Raw genomic sequence first — 19938 nt, 5'->3', positions numbered from 1 at the left:
CTAGGTATATCATATTCAAACTGAAGAAAATCAAAGACAAAAAGAAATAAATGGAAGAGTAGGGTGTGGGAAGTAGGGCAGGGAACCTATCTCATGAGAAGCAAGGATTAAAAATTACATTGGATTTCCATTCAGAACTACATAAGCAAGAAGGGAATAGAAGGAAATATTTATAGCACTGAAGTAGGAAAGGGGGAAATTTCTCAGCAAAATTATCCTCCAAAAGGGAAAGAGAAATATACTTCTCAAACAAAAATTGACGATGCGAGCTGGTGCCTCACACCTATAATCCTAGCTACTCAAATTCAGAGAGAACAGGAGGATCGCAGTTTGAAGCCAACCCAGCAAATAGTTTTAAGAGACCCTATCTTAAAAAAAAACAAAACAAAATAGGGTTGGTGAAGTGGCTCAAGAGGTAAAGCACCTGTCTAGTAAGTGTGAGGCCCTGAGTTCAAACTCCAGCACGGGCAAAAAATAAAATTTTTTTGAGGAAATTTGTCAGCAGTAGACAGACCTGCCTTGCAAGACATATTAGAAGAAACTCTTTAGAACGAAAATGATAGTTCTGAAACTCAGATCAACATGTTAGAAAAGGAGTGAATGAAGAAAAAAAGATAGCTAGAATTTCACACAGTCCACTTTATGGTACTTTTGAGACTAGGGTGTTACCTGGGAATTAAATGTGTGGATAAATTCAGAAGACTGATCTGGGGGTGGAGACAGGAATGTGGGATGCTGGGAGCCACCCAGTGTGGTAGCTCAAATCTGTCTCAGCTTCTTGGGAGGATCCTGGTTGGAGACCAGCCCCAGCAAAAAGTTCGCAAGACCCCATCTCAACCAATAAAAAGCTAGGCTTGTGCTTGTCATCTCAGCTATGCAGGAAGCATAGATAGGAGGAATGCAGTCCAGGCTGTAGGGCATAAATGTGAGACACTATTCCAGAAATAGCAAAAGAAAAAAGGGGCTGGGTGTGTGGCTCAAATGGTAGAGAGCTTGCCTAGCAAGTGCAAGGCCCTGAGTTCATACCCCAGTACCATCACCACTCCACCCCCTCCCCCAAAAAAGGAAAAGATGTGTTGTTACTATGTCTGGGAATGGAAACAGCTCAAAGAATGGGCAGTGTCCCTACATGCTTGTAAAGTGGTCAAGGCAGGTAAGTAATTCATCCAACGGTATGCCAATCCTGTGCTTGGTGACAGAAATAAGGAGGCACCAGGAAGGATATGAGGAGACAGACAAGTAAAACAAGCAGTTAATTCAGAGTTGGTGGAGTGACTAAAGTGGTAGAGAGCCTGCCTAGCAAGCATGAGGCCCAGAGTTCAAACCTCAGTACCACCAAAAAAAGAAAAAAGTAATAAAATAAATTCACTAGGCGCTAACAGAATTTTGAAAAAAAGAAACTTAAAAATATTTTAAAACATGATATAGGAAAGACAACACAGAAAAGCACAAAAATTACACATAATCCTAGAAAACCAAGCTGACAAGCTGATGCCGCTTTTTAAACCTTGCGTTTTTGTTTATTTATTTTGCAGTTCTGGAGATTCAACCCCGGGCTTGCTAGGCAAGCGCCCCACCTGGAAGCTCCATCCGCAGCCCCGCATTTGATTTTTGGACGCGAGCGCCCCCTTGAGTTTGCGAGAGGAACAACCGAATCCTCGCCGGCAGCCACTGCTGCAGAGAAAAAGCTTCGTAGACGCGGGTTGGGCGGCTGGGATTTCAGTGGGTCAAGACGATGGAGAGCGAGATGACGTGATCCCCGCTCTACAGATCGGGAAGTCAGGCCTCAAGAAGGGACCTGACTTCTCTGGAGGGTCAGCGAAGAGAAGAAGAAGCCGGGCAGCGCACGGGAACAGTCTCCACGACCTCAGCGACCAACGGAAGTGCCCCGCGGGCCGTGCGGGGGCGCGGCCCTGGAGCGACGTCACACGGCCCTCTGTCTGCCATTGGTTGTCTCTTACCGTTCCTTTCCGGGGCAAGGGAAAGTAGTCGCAGGACGGAAATGAGGTGCCCTTGAGTTCCAGACGGCGGCGACGTTTAAAGCCGAGGGGTCACGTGTCACTGGGACGGTCGGTGCCTCTATTCGGGCTCCACCCGAGCTAGGCGGAAACCGCAGAATTCTGGGAGCCTAGACAAGGGCCGCCAGGCATCGGGCGCAGTGATCCGAACCTCTACGGGCCGCCGGAGGAGGGGTCGGGAAGTGCCGACGGGAACTGCCGATCGGTCGCTGGCGGGGACCCGAAGGAACGGCCGCGGGGAGGACCCCGCCGGGATGGGCACGCCCCCGGGGGCCGGGCCGGCCACTTTGCGCTTTGCCGCGGCGGCCTGCTGGCAGGTTGTGCGCGGACGCTGCGTGGAGCATTTTCCGCGAGTCCTGGAGTTCCTGCGATCTCTGCGCGATGCTGCCCCCGGCTTGGTTCGCTACCGGCACCATGAACGCCTGTGTATGGGCTTAAAGGCCAAGGTACTGGAGCGAGGAGGACCTGGAAAGGGACGGGATGCTAGGATCTGAGGAGGGCCGAAAGGTTGGGAGGGAGTGAGACCTACTGGAAAAGGGTAGTTTGCCCTGAAGTGAGGATTCTGAGCTCAGTGTCGTGCAGGTGGTGGTGGAGCTGATCCTGCAGGGCCGGCCTTGGACCCAGGTCCTGAGTACCCTGAATCACCACTTCCCAGAGTCTAGACCTGTAGTGCGGGACCCTAAGGCTGTGAGTAATCCCTGGATAAGCCCTAACCCCTTACCCCTGGTGTACCAAAACTGCCCCTCCTCCCGGCCACTGTATCCTGGTGCTCCTAACTTTTCTGTCTTCCATATCCTTAACAGACAAATCAAGATCTGAGAAAGATTTGGGAAGCACAGGAAACTTTTTGCCAGCAGGTGAAGCGGCTGTCAGAAACCCCAGTGGATTTGGCTTCCAACCTGCAGGTGAGGCTAACTGGTTTGAAGGCTGGGTTGTGACTCTTGTTTTCTCTAATCTTTTTCTAACCTGCTTCTCTCTCTCCTGCAGGAACTTGAACAGGAGTATGGGGAATCCTTTCTTGTGGCCATGGAAAAGCTGTTTTTCGAATACATGTGTCAACTAGAAAAAGCACTGCCTACACTGCAGGCACAGCAGGTTCTATTGGGGCCAAGCACATGCACTTACGGGCAGAGTGTGGGGTGCCTGTATCAAGGACTGTGGCCTTCATGCCTCTTTCCCTGTCCACAGCTTCAGGATGTACTGAGTTGGTTGCAGCCTGGAATATCTATCACTTCTTCTCTTACCTTGACGCAGTATGGTGTGGACATGGGGTGGCCACTTTCAGGTACCAGGAACATTTGGGATAACTAGAAACTTGGGCGGGGGGCAGGTAGTATTTAGCCTGGCACTATTTGAGTCAGTCCAATGAAGTTACATGAGCCTGAGACATAAGAAATCCGAGTTTTGTTACCGTCTGTTCTGTTTATAAAGAGCCCTGTTTTCTCTTTCAGAGAGCCCTGTTTCTGATCCAGTGAAAATGATAAGACAGCCCACAGAACAGACTCCTTCTCAGACTCCTCCTCAGCAACGAAAGTTGAAGCTGGCCCTCAGGGACCACAGTCCTCTACGGAAAGCTAAGCCTGGTCCTCAGGGACCAGCTTCAAGGAAGCACCCAGAACCTTTAGCAGGCCATCACTTCAATCTGGCCCCTCTAGGTCGGCGAAGAATCCAGTCCCAATGGACATCCACAAAGGGAGGCCATAAAGAACGCCCCACAGTCATGCTGTTCCCCTTTAGGAATCTGGCCTCACCAACCCAGGTCATATCTAAGTCTGAAAGCAGGGAAGAGCACTGGATACATTCAGCAGGTGCTGGGGGCACAAGAGCAGCCTCCTCTGGGAAGTCTAAGAGTCCATCTCAGATCCTGGGGGGAAGGGCTCTCGAGGAGAATCCAGTGGACTTATCCTCCTCAGAGCAAAAGGAGTGAGTGGAAAAAGACTTGCTTTTCTTGAAAGCACATTCTTTGCCTCCTTTTCCTTCATCCTCTCTTTTGTTTGCTTCCAACTCAGGAATTGCTCGGACTGTTCCATGGACCCCCTAGGACTATCTTTATCATCTCCTAGAGCCAAGAAGCCAAGTAAGTGGGCTGAATCAGGATTGGACCAGACAGCCTCTTTTCCTGGGGACTTCTCAGGTCCTGTGTTCACTTAGAGTAGTTTGATTGTGGTTTCCTTCCTGCAGTGTGTTCTCCATCTCTGTGCAGCTCTGTAATTACCATAGGGGATTTGGTTTTGGACTCTGATGAGGAAGAAAATAGCCAGAGGGAAGGAAAGGTGAGTAGGAAGGAGAAACCTAGGGAAAATAAGACAGAAATACATGTGCTCCAGAATAGGCGGGTCCAGAGAATGGTTTCCGATGATAGGATCTCCCTACTCCCTTCTTTACAGGAGTCTCTGGAAAACTATCAGAAGACAAAGTTTGATACCCTGATCCCCACCTTCTGTGACTTCACTTCTGGCCCCAGTGCCCTGCCTGCTCCTTCCCACAACCACACAGACAGCTCTAGACCCCTTTGATAGCACTGGAATGTCCTCTGCACTCTGCCAGCAGGTGGTGGGAAGGACATGGAAGAACAGACTTGGATTGCTTGACGGCATTGCTAAAAACTTGGTAATTGAGTCCCTGGAAGAATCCCTTTACTTTTTCACTTCTTTTGGAAAGTTATTCATATGTGCCCAGAAGAGTAGTTATCCTTGTGCTGTTCTGAAAATGTCCTAATGCCAGAATATGCTTTGTAAATTTTCATGCTGGGAGTGGTGGCACTAGAATGGAGATAATTCATGGGAATAACACTCATTGTCCTTGATCCCTCTGGGTCAGTGCTAACCCTACCTACATCCACCCTAGAGCAGTCCCCAGATGCTAGCCTTGTGCAGAAAGCCCAGCATTCCTTTATAGTCAGTGGAATCTCTTTATTGATGTATTTAAATATGTAAACATGTCAGAGCTTTTTAGATATTTGAAGATCTCATTTAATGAGGCTGATTAACAAGACATGATTGCAAAAGCCTGCCTCTACCAGACCAAGGCCATATGAAACATTTATGTATCAATCAGCATCTTTTTCTCTCGATAGTCTTCAGGATACTGAGTCCCCAGATCCTGTTTGATAATGAAGTAAGGTTGTCTTCTTCCTTGCTTTCTCCCCCTGCGTGCCCTGGGCATTTTGCAAGTGCAGATAGAGAAGTATAGTTACTGCAGGAGCCTCAGGAGTGAGCCAATAGGAACTGACCAAGTAATACACAGCCACACTAGCTGGGATGGGTGAAAAGCTCACTTGGAAGGCCTGCGGCAGAGTGCTGATGCCTTGAGAGGGCAGAACTGCTCAAGTCTAGCGTGAATCACTGAAGATTGGATTCACCTGCTGGGTGACTCTGATGAAGGTAGTTCTCCGGCTCAACTCTTTCAGCTTAGCTGCTCCCACATAGGTGCATGTAGATCGGATTCCTCCTAGAATGTCACGGATAGTATGTTCCACATCTCCTTTAAAGGGGACTTCCACTGTCTTTCCCTCTGAAGCCCTTGGAATAGGAAAAACTTATTACCTCCTTGTTCTGTTTCCCTTTTTTTTTTTTCATTTTTCTTTTATTATTCATATGTGCATACAAGGCTTGGTTTATTTCTCCCCCCTGCCCCCACCCCCTCCCTTACCACCCACTCCACCCCCTCCCGCTCCCCCCCTCAATAGTTCTGTTTCCCTTAAGTCCAATGACTATCTCCCCACCTCGACATTTTTCTATGAAAACTATGCCATCCACTTCCTAGCAACCATGCCACCACACATACTGTATAGTTGGCTTTTCCCTAAACCCTCAGCCGCTGGGCCTCTGCACGTACCTGTACTCAGCCACCCCGCCGGCATACTTCTTCATGGCCATTTCAGAACTCATTCCATAGAAGAGCTTGTACTTCTTACCGTCCCTCTCAATGAGCTCCCCGCCTGACTCACTGTGTCCAGCCAGCATGCCACCCAGCATCACAAAGTCAGCCCCTGCCCCTGCCAAAACAAGGAAGTGGGAAAGACGCAGGTGGTCAGAGTGCCCACATGGGCACTCTCAAAAGCAACTCATGCTAAATTATCAGTCCTAATGACTCCAGCATCTTCCCAGTTCGGTTTCCCTAGCTGACCCACAATCCATACAGGTCTACTCTGCCCTGGCCTCTAGTCTCCAGGGGGCCTGGTTTCCTCAACATTTTTAAAAGCCTCTGGAGCTTTCCAGTCTAGTGTCTGCTCTTTTGCTACTATCGCCATCTTCTGATCATATGGTTTTACTGTTCCCAGTTGAGTAAGACCACCTGTCCCAAGTAGGTCTCCCACTTGAATACAAGGATCACCTGAGAAACGATTTTTGTAGGTCTGGGGTGGAGCTCTGGAATCTACACTGTCCAGGGGACAGTTTGTAAGATGGCCCTGGCTCACACTTGTGAGAGTCAAAATCAGAGTCCACATTTCCCCTTCTGGCTTGCCCCAGATCATACCATAGGCTTTAGTCTATGTATCATCTGAGTGGCTTCCTGAGCCTCTCCTAGCCTGAGCCTAGACTTTCACTGGTAACTCATCCTTTCCTACAGGATTCTCCTTCCATGCCCTCCCATGCCCTCCCACCCTCCTTACCAAAAGCCTTGGCCACATCCCCAGGGCAGCTGCAGCCTCCATCCTACAAAGTAAGAACACTCTGAGAAGACAGCATGGGTTTCCTAAACCCTCTCAGTGAAGTCCCAATGATCCACCTCAAAGTGGATAGGAACTCAAGAGTCCTGGCCCATCTCTATCAGAGCCTCTCCACTGCAGAAAACCCAGCTGTGTGGCTGCCTCATACCCTCCCCAGCCCATGGGCCTTACTGAAATGATGTGGCCTTTAAGGCCATGTGCAGCATCTGCACACTCCATCACTGCACTGAGCTGCGGGTACCCCACTCCAGTTTTCTTCCGGGTTGTACACACAGAGCCTGGGAAGAACATGCAAGAGTGAGATGAAGTGCTCTGTGATGTTCGCCACTGAAGGGGGAAGCCAGTGGTCTTGATGAATCACCTTACCTGGCCCAATTCCCACTTTGATGATGTCAGCCCCAGAGAGGATTAGCTCTTCCACCATCTCTCCTGTTACCACATTCCCTGCCTGAGACACAGCAATCAAAATGGAGCATCTTAGGGTCACAGATGAAGAGGAGCTTTTGTACTGTCACCTATCATGCCTAGACTATGATACTTCAGTGTTACTACAAAGTAAGGGTACCCAGGTCCCCTCTATGGGACCCTCTGAGGGTTTCTAATACTAGCTTCTTCAAAGGACCCTGCTTCCCACCAGGCTGGGGTTTTGTTTTTTCTAGGTTTTTTTGTTAGTACTGCAGTTTAAACTCAGGGCTTCGTGCCCTGATATCTGCCTCCTGGGTAGCCAGGAATACAGGCGTGAGCTATCGGTGCCCAGCAGGATGGGGTCTTCTGAAGGATGAGGGAATAAATGGCCAGTGTCACTGTTGGTTTTTGGGTAAAGCTGAGGTCTAGGATGCACTTTTACTGCCTTAGGCAACAAAGCAGAGTAACAGGGAGATATGAGGTGGCATGGAAGAGCATTTGGTAAGGCAAAGGAACTATAGACCAAGCTCAGATCTCATTTCCAATAGAGTTTTCTCTCCTTCACCACTAGGTTACTCCAACATACCCAGTCCTGAAGCTCTCTGGCTTCAGGAAAAGGGGGAAGACATAGAAATGTAGGCTAAATACCCATCTGCCTAGCTGGATTTGCTCTTGATGAACAGTACAGAGACATCCCCTTCAATGCTGTGAAGAAAATAAGGCCTTGTCACTGCTTCCCTTAAAATCTTATAAAATATTGTTTCATGTTATTGTCTGTTTTATCTGACATCCTTTATATGATTGTAGTGTATTTCCATTTCAGTGGGCAGATACATTTGTACCACAGGTATGTATAGTGCATAAATATCTCATGGTGATTTTTTTTTTTTTTTTTTTAATTTTTTACAGTACAGGGGCATGAACTCAGGGCCTTCACCTTGAGTCACTCCACCAGCCCTATTTTTGTGAAAGGTATTTTTGAGATAGGGTCTCGCAGAACTATTTGCTCAGACTGGCTTTGAACCGTGATCCTCCTGATTTCTGCCTCCTGAGTAGCTAGGATTACAGACATGAGCCACCACTACTGGGCTCATGGTTTTTTGAGTGATGTCAGGGACACCAGATTTACAGACCATGAGTCAAGGGTCAGAAATTCTACATTGATTAATACACATTTACAGCTTAAAACCATGAATAATCTCCCAATTATAGTATGTGGATTAGGAATATCATAATGCAGCAGAGAAGAAATAATTCAGTATCACAAAATGGAGTGTCAGGGAAAAAATAGGTAGAGAGAATACAAGATAACAAACATACCATGATGGTGTGTTGAGGGAAGTGCTTCCGTACTTCCTTTACAAATTCAACAAAATGTTCAGAGTAGCCATTTGCCACATCCAGGCATATGTATTTCACCTGGGGAATAGCTTCCAGGATCTGTTCCAGCTGCTCAAAGTCAGAAGAGCCTGTACCTGAGCTGGCAGCCAAATACTGTAGGAGAAACAAGGCTACTGCATGAGAGACATCAGAACAACTCATGGCGTCGCACCAGAGATGATCTGGTGAGCAGCCAATGAGTTAAAGGTGAGAGTTGGTCCCCAAGATGCCCACCCAAGTTCAAGTTAAAGGTTTCCTAGAAAACTGGGATAAGAAAGGGAGCAGGGTAAGCCCAATGTTACCTCAAGACAGTCAGGATTCTGGCTAGCAAACTCTTGCCACTGATGGAGGCTGTAGTGTTTATGGACAGCAGTGAAGAGGGAGAACTGGGGACAAGAAAGGTAACAGTTAAAAAGAAGACCTTATTGAGATCGCATCTAGAAATAAACCTTTATATTATTTTGAGAAAAAAAATGGCGGGAGTTTGGAAGGAAAGCAATTTGAAGCACTTCATGGTTGAGCTGGGATTTGGGTTCGTTATTCTCCCTACAAATCTCAGTATGACTTAAACTAGTACTAGTAAAATATTCTATCCAGTTGACTGAAGTGCTAAGTCAACTGGATTAGATTTCACCTGCCAGCATATATGGTGTTTCTGACCTCAAAGGCGGCAAGGACGTGCGGTTGGTAAAGTGGGGAAGAATGGAACAAGCAATAGAGGGACCATGGAGGAGCCATGACAAGACCAGATGGGGCCAGGGTTTGCTGCACTTACTTAACCCCTCCTAAGGTACCTAGTACTGATCTATTTTTGATATTCTCTGCCTTGGTTGCCAACAGTAACGCAGTGAGTACCTAGATGCCCATACAAGTTAGGCCTTAAGGAGCCAATATGGTGATATCCCATCCTTGCTCCATTTTTACTGGAGGAAAGGACAAATTTTTGTGTTGGGGACGTAAGCATGAAAAAAATCAACTTGAGAGATATAACGACTCAGGCTGATAATCTAGCTCAACAAATTGCAGACAATATCCTAATCCTTTTAGAAAGGCATTCAGAAGTCACTGGGAGGGCTGGTGTTGGTGTTTTAAAAGTACAAACATGCAAACAGATGAGAGAGATGCAGCTGGCTGAGACAGCACAAATCTTCCACGTCAAGAAACCCAAAGAAGTCACGTGTGAGGGAGAAACAGGAAGTGCTATACTTACTCAGAAATTATCAACACTGTCCAGCTAAAGCTGCTATTGAATTCTGCATTCTCAACAACATTCTACTTTCCACATGTTGATAGAGAAGAGTCACTCCAGGAGGTCAACTGGTCTTGGAGACACACTGGTGTAATGTGGCACAACAAGCACATCCAACACATACCAAGCAAAAAAAGATGTTTGCTTGCACCCAACCTTTTCATTACTACTGTGAGACTTGGCTCTGTCGCTAAAATCTGATTTCTTTAGCACTCGCCCACAATACTGCAAACCAGCCCCTAACAAGGTTCAGGTATTGCACCATGTCTGTTAACTCAACAGTCAGGTTAACCATTCTCCAGGTCTTCTGGTCAGGGCAGGCCAAACAGTGGGCAGCAGCAGATTCCTAAGCAGTTAGTAAATTAAATGGTAACAGGAAAAAAGTAATAGAACTGTATAACTGTTAAAAAACACTGCTTAACTATCAACCTCAGAGAAATGACAACAGACATTCCACAAAGACACAGCAGTCAAAACTAGGGATGGAGATAAAGTCCTTAAGGTTAACAGAGCCATAAACAGCAAAAGAATCCATCAACTAGTGCTACAGGGACTAACCAGCAGAGTACCTATGTTCTCAAAAGGTCCAGGTAACTACCTTCTCAGCTACAAGCACAGATGTAGGTAATATTACTGACTGGAGCACTCTGTTCCATTTTCAAAGTGAATAACCTGTACATAAAAAAAACACATTCCATTTGGGGCACATCCCAGGAACTAGAACTTAAGAAGACTTTTTTAAAAGAAGGATAGCAGACATAAAAGAAAATTAGTAAGATGCTTTTCTTAGGATATTCTACTCAAATTTTAGTTTCTAGACTAAAACAGTGAGTCCTTAATGTTGCACACGAGGTGACTTAAGGAATGCATGTGATTGGGAAGGGGATGAGTGAGTGGTGGGAAAAGTTGGTGTATAAACTGTTAGGAAAAAGAGAAAGTTCTGTTCATATAACAGAAAGACAGGGCAAAATTTAACTTTGGGTCTAATTCAGATGCCCTTCCTCCCCTTTTTATTTGACAGTTCTAGGGTTTGAACTCAGGGTCTGGAGCTTGCTAGGTAGGTACTCTACCTCCCAAGTCACACCCCTAGCCCTTTTTTTGGCTTTAGTTATTTTTTTTGATAGAATGTAGTGTTTTTGCCCAAGCCAGAATTTCAGTCTTCCTCTCTATGCTTCCCAGTAGCTGGAATTACATTATAAACCACACCCAGCTTGTTCGTTGAGATAGGATCTCACTGACTTTTTACTCTAGCTGGTCTTGAAGTGCAATCCTTCTGATCTCCATCTCCCAAATGGCTGGGATTACAGCCATCATGTCCAGCCATCAGATGGCCTTTTAAATAGATTGGCTGGATGGGGCTTTTAGTACTGAACAAAATAGGAATTCGAACATCCTAACTGCTAATTGCCAGAGAGCTGACTGGGAACGAGAGTATGGATATCTATAGCCAGCTGGGCTAACTGAACAACAATTAGGTAAGACGTATACTGGGGAGTCCCACCTTACAGAGAACCTTGGCCATCTCAAAGGTTCCCACAGTATCCATATTAGCGGCAATGATGGGGACACCAGTGTACGTCTGCTTTGAGTTCCGAAATGAAAAAGATCTTGAGAGATCCACCTGCAGATATAAACAAACTGATTATTCACCCAGAAAACATGTATCACACAGGACAAGAACCGGGCATCACCCCAGTACTCACACACACACATACAAAAAGAAACAAGCATCTTTCTTGGTCCTGTCTCACCAGGCGTTTGTGATCCAAAAAAAAAAGTGCAAGGAGAGAAGTTGGCTCACCTCGCTTCGAGATTTAAGGGTGCTGCGTTTGGGCCTCAACAGGACATCCTTGAAGTCCAGTTTCACATCGTTGTCGATATGAGGCATGGTGCAAGTCACGAATCTGAGGGCTGTAAAGTAGGAAGTCAGAAGGAAGGCCCTGAACCAATATCCCTTTAGGCCTTAATGTCCTGATCGGGCTAGGGCAGAGTCCATCTCTCCCTCGTTTCAGTTGTGAAAGGCCGGGTCAAGCCTGTGGGTGGGCCTGTCCGGTGGTTGCGATTACCCTCGATGCCTCCATCAGGTATTGTTAGGAAGAACTGGGAAGGGGCTGTGAGCAACCCTGAAGGTGTATTCCTTATCCTGTTCCCTTCTTTCTCCCGCCCCTGCAAAGGGCAATTTGGAGTAAGAGGCTGACGGTGTGGGAGAAGGAACCAGGAGGTCTCAATCAACTTCCGGCTTAGGGGCACTCACTTCCTGTTGCCTCAGCCCAGGTGGCAGTTGATCAAAGATCCCTCGGCTTTGCAACTAGTTTCGTGTAGCCCTACTGAGCCCTGTGAGCAACGCCAACAGGTTCCGCTAATTGCGGGCTAGAACGACTAACCGAGGAATTCCACCTTCTGTGAGGTCTTCTGGGTAATAGAGTTCACACACTGAGGTTTCAGTTGGGTTCCAGCTCCGGGGAACTACAACTCCCAGGGTGCAAAGAGCGGCTCTGTCTCCTCTAGCATGATGGGAAGAGTAGTTTCTTCTGCCCCCACCTTTCCGCTAGCCCTGGCTGGGTAGGGACGATCAGAATCACAGAGGCGTCACCTCTGGTGTAACTAAATTGACTGCCTTCTTTTTTGTTTACGACGCTACTGAAAGAAAACACGAGAGCATTCCCGAACTTTACGGAAACGCCGTGGAAGGAGGAGAGGGTGGAGCTAGAGAGTGACCCGGAAACAGAAGTGACTCTCACAGGCGGAGTGCTGGGAAGCGGTATCGGCGATCGCAGCGGGAGAAGCAGCAATTTATCTGCTTGCAGCCCCAACCTGGGAAGAAGATGCTAATTAAAGTGAAGGTGGGAGCACTTGCAGGCTTGCCAAGACTCTGTAGTAGTGGGCCGGCCGCTGCGCCTTACGGGAGAAGCAGGGAAGGAAAACCATGCCTGTCCCTGAGCCGGGAGAGCGCAGGCATCCCCCGGACGCCGCGCGAGGCGTGATGGGAAACAGGGGGACCCTAGAAGGCTTTGAGTGCTGGGTGCTGGCCTGCTTGACGATCCCAAGGTCTCTGCCTTCCCTGCTTTCTTGGCAGGACTGTCTTGACCCGGGAGGAAGCCGCTTTTACCCGGGATCCCACTTATCTGAACCCCCGCAAGCATAAAAAAGCCTTAGCAGGGGCTGGGGGTGTGGCTCAGTGGTAGAGCTCTTGCTTAGCATGAGAGAAGGCCCTGGGTTCGATCCCCAACACCGGAAAAGAAAAAAAATCCTTTCGGGTTTTTGGGAAAAAGCCCTGCCCTCCGTTCTTCAAGCAGGGTTATCTGCTTCTTCCAGCCCCTAACATTTTTGACTGCCTCCAAACACAGCACTAAAAGCATTAGCTTGGGGAAACGGGGGACCGACAGGAGCTAGACTGTGAGCCATTGCTGGTGGTCGTCCAGGGGCGGCATCCCAGCCGTCCTCCAGGGCTCGCGCTGGGAGTGTGTTCACTCGGCCCTGCCTGTCAGCCGGGCCTCCGGAGCCAGTCTCGCTTCCTTGACTGAGGCAGGTTTTAGTGCTAGCCAGGTGTCCATCTCCCCTCTCTCACCTCCCGGAGTTCTTCATCAATTTCTGTTTCTTCCTTTGTACTTTTAGACAGAAAGACAAAAAAAAACAAAAAACCTTACAATTGATGCAGACCGACACTAGCTTGGCCTTTTTATAGCTACGTACTTACATCGTTTCATCAGCTTTTTACCATGTGTAATCGCCATTGTTAACCTCTTGTTCCCCAGTCCTTCCACACTGAGGCCAAAGAGCGTGTTGAAGATCATTGTTTTTCAAACTTTAATGATTATAAAAAAGCTGCAAGCACCGTTTTATTTATTTATTTATTGGTGGCACTGGGGTTTGAACTCAGGGCCTCACGCTTGCTAGGCAGGCGCTCTCTACCACTTGAACCACGCCTCCAGCCCATCTAGTGTCCTTTCTTGTAACACTTTTGCAGATCTCTCTGCCTCCTTATCTTCCTTATTTGCTGCATTTCTCTATATATTAAATATGTATGAAAGCAATTGGTTAACTGTTGATTACTAATATAAATGATAGTTTTTATTAGAGTTCCCTAATAAAATTGCTCATTTTTGAACTATTCATTTTTCGCTATTCATTTTTCAGCTATTGTCTCTGTGTAGGTAATTTCCTGCATATCTTTCTGTAATCTTTTACAATTAAATCCATCCTTCCCTGTCTATTTTTATTTATTTTATTTTGCATTGCCTAGGGCTTCTTGCATGCTAGGCAAACACTCTACCACTGAGTTACAAATCCTTCCTAATTCAATTTTTTTGTCATCTTATCTCTGTAGTCCTAAAATTAAGTGCATTATCTATTGTAATTTATCTTCCCAGTACCCATCTCTGTGTCAATCCCATGGGCTTGCCAGCTCTTTGGTACATAATTCTTTAGAGTCATTTCCACTTTATAGGACCTTATTTTTTCATATGAAACCAATTTCTGCTTTATCTTTTTCCATTCTCATTTTCCTTATTCTAGCCTGAGATCTCATTACCTTCTATCTTTATTTCTTTCGGCTATCTCCAACCAGGTTTCCCTACTACACTTTAGGCAATCCAAGATATGGTTTAAGAAGCCATAGTGTGTGTCTTCCTCAAGCTTTTTTTTCATCACATCACTCCCTAACTACTGGAACTGCATTGCTTTCTATGTTGCAGATTACTTTGGCAATTGTCTTTACTTTGTGAGCCTGCTTTCTCATTTTGTTTTTTTGAACAGTATTGGGATTTGAACTCAGGGCCTTGTGCTTGCTAGGCATGTACTCTACCACTTGAGCCATGCCCCCAACCCTGTTTTTTTACTTCTTTATTTTTCAGATAGGGTCTCAAGTTTTTGCTCAGGGCTAGCCTCAGTACTGTGCTCATTCTGCTTGTGCCTCCCCAGTAGCTGGGATTACAGACATGTACCGTCACTCCCTGCTTGTTGGTTGAGATGGGATTGGGCTGACCTTGAACAGAGGTTCTCTCATATTCTTTTCTTGAGTAGCTGAGATTACAGGAATGCACTCCATGGCCTTTTTTGTTTTGTTTTGGGTACTGAGGCTTGAACTCAGGGGCGTACACCTTGAGCCATTCCTCCAGACCTTTTTTTGTGAAGGTTTTTTTTCAGATACAGTCTGTCAAACTATTTCCCCAAGCTGACTTCAAATGAGTACTGAGCTCTGCCTCCTGAAAGCTAGGATTACAGGTGTAAGCCAATGGCACCTGGCTTTGTTTTTGTTTTTGATACAGGATCTCACTGTGTAGCCCAGGCTAGTTTCGAACTTTTGATCCTCTTCAGCCTCCCACGTTCTGGAATTATAGGTGCACACCGCCGCACTCAGTGCTCAATGAGTTGGTTTTTCTCGTGCTCAATCTTACCTTTTTTTTTTTTTTATGGTGCTACTAGAGTTGAACTCAGAGCCTTCACCTTCAATGAGTTTTTAGCAATAGTATAAACCTATGTAACTACAAGCTTTATAACATATTCAACCCTACCTGAGTGCTGTGGCTCATGCCTGTAATCCCAGCTACTCAAGAAGGGGAGATTGAGAGGGTCTTGGTTCAAGGCAAGCCTGGGCAAAAAGCATGAGCCTGTATCTGAAAAATACTAAAGTAAAAGGGACTGGAAGTGTGGCTCTAGTGGTAGATTGCTTGCCTAGCAAGCATGAGGCCCTAAACCCAGTACTACCAAAACACCCCAAAACAACAAAATGCCAAAAAACATGTTCACTCCTATCTCCCAAAAGTTTTATGCATTAGTTTTGCCAGTTGTAGAGCTTTATATATATGTAATTATGCAACATACAATTGTGTCTGGCTTCTTTCAGTAGTGTCTGTTATTCTGTGTATCTGTAGTTTTGTTGTTTCTTATTACTGAGTAGTATTCCATTGGATGATTAATTCTGTTACAGTTTGTCTCTCCAGTCTCCTGTTGAGAGGCATTTGGATTGTTTCTAGTTTCTGGCTATTACAAGTAAGACTGGGTATTGTTGTATAGTCTTTTTGTGGGCAGGTGGTTTCATTTCCTTTGGCATGGAATTACTAGGTGATGTGATAGATATATGTAACTTTAAAAAAAAAAAAAACTTCCAAACAGTTCTCCAAGGAGTTCTATAACCTGCAGAATCTTAATGTTTCTAGTTGCTCTGCACCCTTGCCAACATCCCCAGCCCTCTTTTTCTTTATTTTGAGATAGGGTCTTGCTGAGTTGCCCAGGCTTGTCTGAAACTTATGATCCTCCTGCCTCAGCCTCCCAAGTAGCTAGGATTACAGGAGAGTACTACCACACCTGGCAAAGGAATATATTTTTCTGAAAAATATTTAGAGGCTGATGGAGTGACTCAAGTGATAGAACGTTTGCCTAGCAAGCATGAGACCCTGATTTTAAAAGAAAAAGAAAAAAAAATGCCGAGACACAGATACCTGGCCGTACTTGGGGCTGGGGATGTAGCTCGGTGGTTGAGTGTTTGCCTAGCATGAGGCCCTGGATTCAATCCTTAGTACTGCAAAAAAGAAAAAATAAAATTAAACATATTTCTCCCTTCGGCCCCAACCCCTTCTCAAAGGTAATCACTATTGTAAGAGATGTGTATACTCCTAATTCTTTTTTCTATACATATGTGGGAGTATAGAAAAGGACATAAAATTATACATTCTTTAAATCTTGTCAGTGTAAGCTGTTATAGGAAACATTCTATGAATGGACGATAACCTAATGATTTTATTGTTGTGCATTATTAGGCTGTTTCTAGTGATATGTTTTTACAAATGGTGGCAGTAAGTCCCCCATGTGCTTCTGGAAACGCCCAAGTTTTTCCTCTAATTCAGTTACCTAGAAATGGTATTGTCTAGTTGAAAAGTCTTTGCATAGCCAGCACTGGTGGCTCATGCTTGTAGTCCTAGCTACTTGGGAGGCTGAGATGGGGAGGATCACAGTTTGAGGCCAGCCCTGGCAAAATAGTTCATGAGACTCCATCACAAAAAAACTCTCATCACAAAAAAGTGCTGGCAGAGTGGCTCAAGAAGTAAGAACGCCTGCCTAGCAACTGTGAGGCCTGAGTTTAAATCCCAGTGCTGCCAATAAATAACCAGAGCAAAATGGACCAGACGTGTGGCTCAGGTGGTATAGTGCCTGCTTTGCAAACGAAGCCCTTAGTTCAAGCCCTAGTCTCATAAAATATAAAAAGTGTTAAGATCAATAAAGTGAAATAATTTGTGGACAACACAGAATTCTAAACCTTTCATTTTGTTAAGGAAGGGTTTTTTTTAAAGCTTGTATGATGGTACACACCTGTAATCCCAGTACTCAGGAGTTCAGGACCAGCCTGAGCTACATAGTGAGACCGTCTCAGAAAAAACACACACAAAATCCAACTAGCTGTGACTGGTATTAGTGAATGAGTCTAGGTGTCATTAAAGGAATACCCTTCTTTAATGAAGGAGGGTATTAAAACAAGAATAGCAGAAGCAAAGGAGTGCCCCTAAACTAGACCATATGTGATGCGTTGATGGTCTGGACCACTGTAGACTGTTGCAGATAGACTTTTAGAACAAGCACAGCCAGGAGATTGGATTGCTTGGATCACAAATTTATAACCTGTACATTAGTATAGTTATTATGTTTGGATATCAGCCATTTTTAGCATATGAAAGAATTCAAGATGAGAACTACAATTTAGGATTTAAGTAGAAGTCTGGAAGAGATATAAAAGAACATAATGTGGAATTCCAGTGTTAAAAAACTGGTCAGAAGCTGGGCACTGGTGGCTCGCACCTGTATTCTAGCTATTAGGGAGGTAGAGATTAGAAGGATCCATGGTTTGAAGCCAGCCCCAGCAAATAGTTCTCAAGGCCCTACCTTGAAAATACCCATTACAAAAAAGGGCTGGTGGAGTGGCTCAAGGTTAGCCCCTGAGTTCAAACCCCCATACCACCAAAAAAAAAAAAGAGGACACCTCTCACTGCCATATAATCCCCCAAAAAACTGCTGATAGATGACTTGTGGGATAAGAGAATTAGGTTGACTCACAGAATCTTCCCTATCAAAATGTGCACAGTTTAAAACTGCTTGATGAACACAGGTGTGAGCATAGCCTCCTGATTCTCCAAAGCAGTGTTGCTGAGGAATGTGAATCTCTGAGAAGACAAAAGTCCCCAGAGGCCAGGAGAGGATGTTTTACCTAGAAGACAAAGTACATTTTGGGCTATAGGATTGATGAAACCTTTGCCTATTTCAGACACTGACCGGAAAGGAGATTGAGATTGACATTGAACCCACAGACAAGGTGATGTATACCCAACATCTCTTCCTCCCCTTCTTCTTGCTTTGTACCTTTATTTGAGTATGCTTATGAACTTGGTCCTTGTGCTTTTATGCCATCTGCACAATCCTTGCTCTTCCAATTTTCCTGGTTTACATGGTTCTAAGCAGCCTCTGACTATTTGTCCTTGCAAAGGTGGAGCGGATCAAGGAACGTGTGGAGGAGAAAGAGGGAATCCCCCCCCAACAGCAGCGGCTCATCTACAGTGGCAAACAGATGTGAGTATGGATGATGAATGAGGACGTAGCAGTCTTAAGTGAAGATGAGTAGGGAGCAAGTGCTGGAGGTGAATCAGGCCTACCTTTTCTTTTTTTTTTTTGTGCCTTGGACCCTTTGGCAATTTAATGAAGTGTGTAGGATTTTGGAGTAAGATGTTTCTCAGGCATGGAACAAAATATATAGAATCACAAAGGAAACTAGTTATACTGAAATACAGTTATCAACCTATTAAAGCAAATTTGTGGTATAGCAATATGTGTGCTTCTTTACTAATGTATTAAGTAAGACCCAATGGTGGGTCTAATAACTATTTTTCAAGATACCTGCAAACAATTGTAATGTGACATGAAAATATCTAATTTCTGTATTAGCAAGTTACCCATATGGTTAATGCCATGGGGGGTGTGTTTAAATTTTAAAAATATTAAGTTTGTTATGGATTAATTAAGAAAAGATGGAATTTTTTCTCACCTAAGTTCACAGACCTCCCTGGTTAAGAAAATGCCTGTTCTAGATGGCATTTTTAATGCTTTTTCCCCCAGGAATGATGAGAAGACAGCGGCTGATTACAAGATTCTAGGTGGTTCAGTTCTCCACCTGGTGTTGGCTCTGAGGGGAGGAGGTGGCCTTAGGCAATGATGGACCTTCCCTCCCTTTTACCTCCTTACCCTGTTGCTCATAATGAGGCATCACATATCCTGTCGCTCTCTGGGACACCAGAGCCACCATCCCGTCCCCTGGATGCCCAGTCTTGTGTGTCTACTGGTGGGAGAATATGAGGACCCCAGGATGCAGTGTTCCTGGCCCAAAGGGCGCTTGCTGGCTATTGGGATGTCGCTTGCCATCCTGTGTGCTTCCCTCTCTTATGGCTGTGTCCCTGTTTGTCAATAAAATATTTCCTGGCCTCTTGGAATCTTTCTTCTGTTGCCAGATGTGACTGAAATGAAAATGGACCAATGCTAACCAGTTACATCAGGCAGAAGGGAAAGGAGGGGCTGGTGCTCTTAGAGGGATTATCAGACTCTGGAAAAGCCTACTCTCAGTGCTGTGCTGGACAGCCAGCTCTTACTAGCTCATGAGAGCCACTTATTGCCACTCTTCCCATCTCCATGCTAAGTGACTGTGTGGAAATTGGCAAATACGACAAACTAGTCCTCCACAAACTAATTATACATCTATCAGCATAGTACTGATAAGATGGTAGAAACCAGAATGAGTTCTCTCCCATTGTAGCTCTGATGGGCATTTGGGCCTAGCTGGGGAAACCCTTAGAGTTTTAGGGGGGGTTTTTTTGGTGGTACTGAGGTTTGAACTAAAGGCCTGGTGCTGGTGCTTGCTAGGCATGCACTCTACAACTTGAGCCATGCCCCCAACCCTCCGAGCCTCCCCTTTTTGGGAGGTGACACAAGTTTAAAACTTTTTTTTGTTTTTTGGATTGAGGCTAGAACTCAGGACTTTGCACTTGCAAAACAGGCACTAAACTGCTTGAGCCACACCTCCAGTCCCCCTCTTTTTTTTTTTGGCAGTGCTGGGGTTTGAACTCAGGGCCTACACGTTGAGCCACTCCACCAACCCTATTTTTGTGATGGGTCTTTTCAAGGTAGGGTCTCATGGACTATTTGCCTGGGCTGGCTTCAAACCATGATCCTCCTCATCT

At 45.7% G+C, this 19938-nt stretch overlaps 3 protein-coding genes across 6 annotated transcripts; 2 read left to right on the top strand and 1 right to left on the bottom strand.

Annotated features, from left to right (window-relative positions):
* Positions 1–1557: 1557 nt before the first annotated feature.
* Positions 1558–8640, top strand: Tinf2 (TERF1 interacting nuclear factor 2). 3 transcript variants are annotated; one of them, XR_012446204.1, is made up of 10 exons: positions 1559–2464; positions 2601–2705; positions 2822–2923; positions 3006–3113; positions 3207–3303; positions 3470–3941; positions 4028–4095; positions 4200–4291; positions 4406–4628; positions 7667–8640. XR_012446204.1 is itself a non-coding variant. In XM_020162920.2 (9 exons), exons 1-9 carry the CDS (start codon positions 2273–2275, stop codon positions 4532–4534), a joined length of 1365 nt encoding a protein of 454 aa, XP_020018509.1. In that variant the 5' UTR covers positions 1559–2272; the 3' UTR covers positions 4535–4665. The 3 variants fall into 3 exon arrangements, 2 of the variants coding, with proteins under 2 accessions (XP_073924363.1, XP_020018509.1); XM_020162920.2 differs by lacking the exon at positions 7667–8640 and having other exon boundaries at positions 4406–4665; XM_074068262.1 differs by lacking the exons at positions 4200–4291; positions 7667–8640 and having other exon boundaries at positions 1558–2464; positions 4406–4665.
* Gmpr2 (guanosine monophosphate reductase 2) lies at positions 4910–12138 on the bottom strand. 2 transcript variants are annotated; one of them, XM_020162922.2, is made up of 10 exons: positions 11979–12138; positions 11526–11635; positions 11226–11345; positions 8778–8861; positions 8416–8589; positions 7057–7138; positions 6862–6968; positions 6634–6676; positions 5856–6015; positions 4910–5539 (listed from the first exon to the last, which is right to left on the bottom strand). In XM_020162922.2, the coding sequence occupies exons 2-10, from the start codon at positions 11610–11612 to the stop codon at positions 5350–5352; spliced, it is 1047 nt and encodes a 348-aa protein (XP_020018511.1). In that variant the 5' UTR covers positions 11613–11635; positions 11979–12138; the 3' UTR covers positions 4910–5349. The 2 variants fall into 2 exon arrangements, with proteins under 2 accessions (XP_020018511.1, XP_073924369.1); XM_074068268.1 differs by lacking the exon at positions 11979–12138 and adding an exon at positions 11791–11972.
* A 158-nt stretch (positions 12139–12296) lies between these two features.
* Nedd8 (NEDD8 ubiquitin like modifier) lies at positions 12297–19194 on the top strand. Its single transcript, XM_020162927.2, has 4 exons — positions 12297–12567; positions 17979–18026; positions 18198–18280; positions 18824–19194. Exons 1-4 carry the CDS (start codon positions 12550–12552, stop codon positions 18918–18920), a joined length of 246 nt encoding a protein of 81 aa, XP_020018516.1. The 5' UTR covers positions 12297–12549; the 3' UTR covers positions 18921–19194.
* Positions 19195–19938: the final 744 nt, after the last annotated feature.

Source organism: Castor canadensis, chromosome 3 (genome assembly GCF_047511655.1).
Source record: "Castor canadensis chromosome 3, mCasCan1.hap1v2, whole genome shotgun sequence".
Classification (NCBI taxonomy): domain Eukaryota; kingdom Metazoa; phylum Chordata; class Mammalia; order Rodentia; family Castoridae; genus Castor; species Castor canadensis.
Note: the sequence above shows the minus strand (reverse complement) of the source record. Positions and strands in the feature narration are given on the sequence as shown.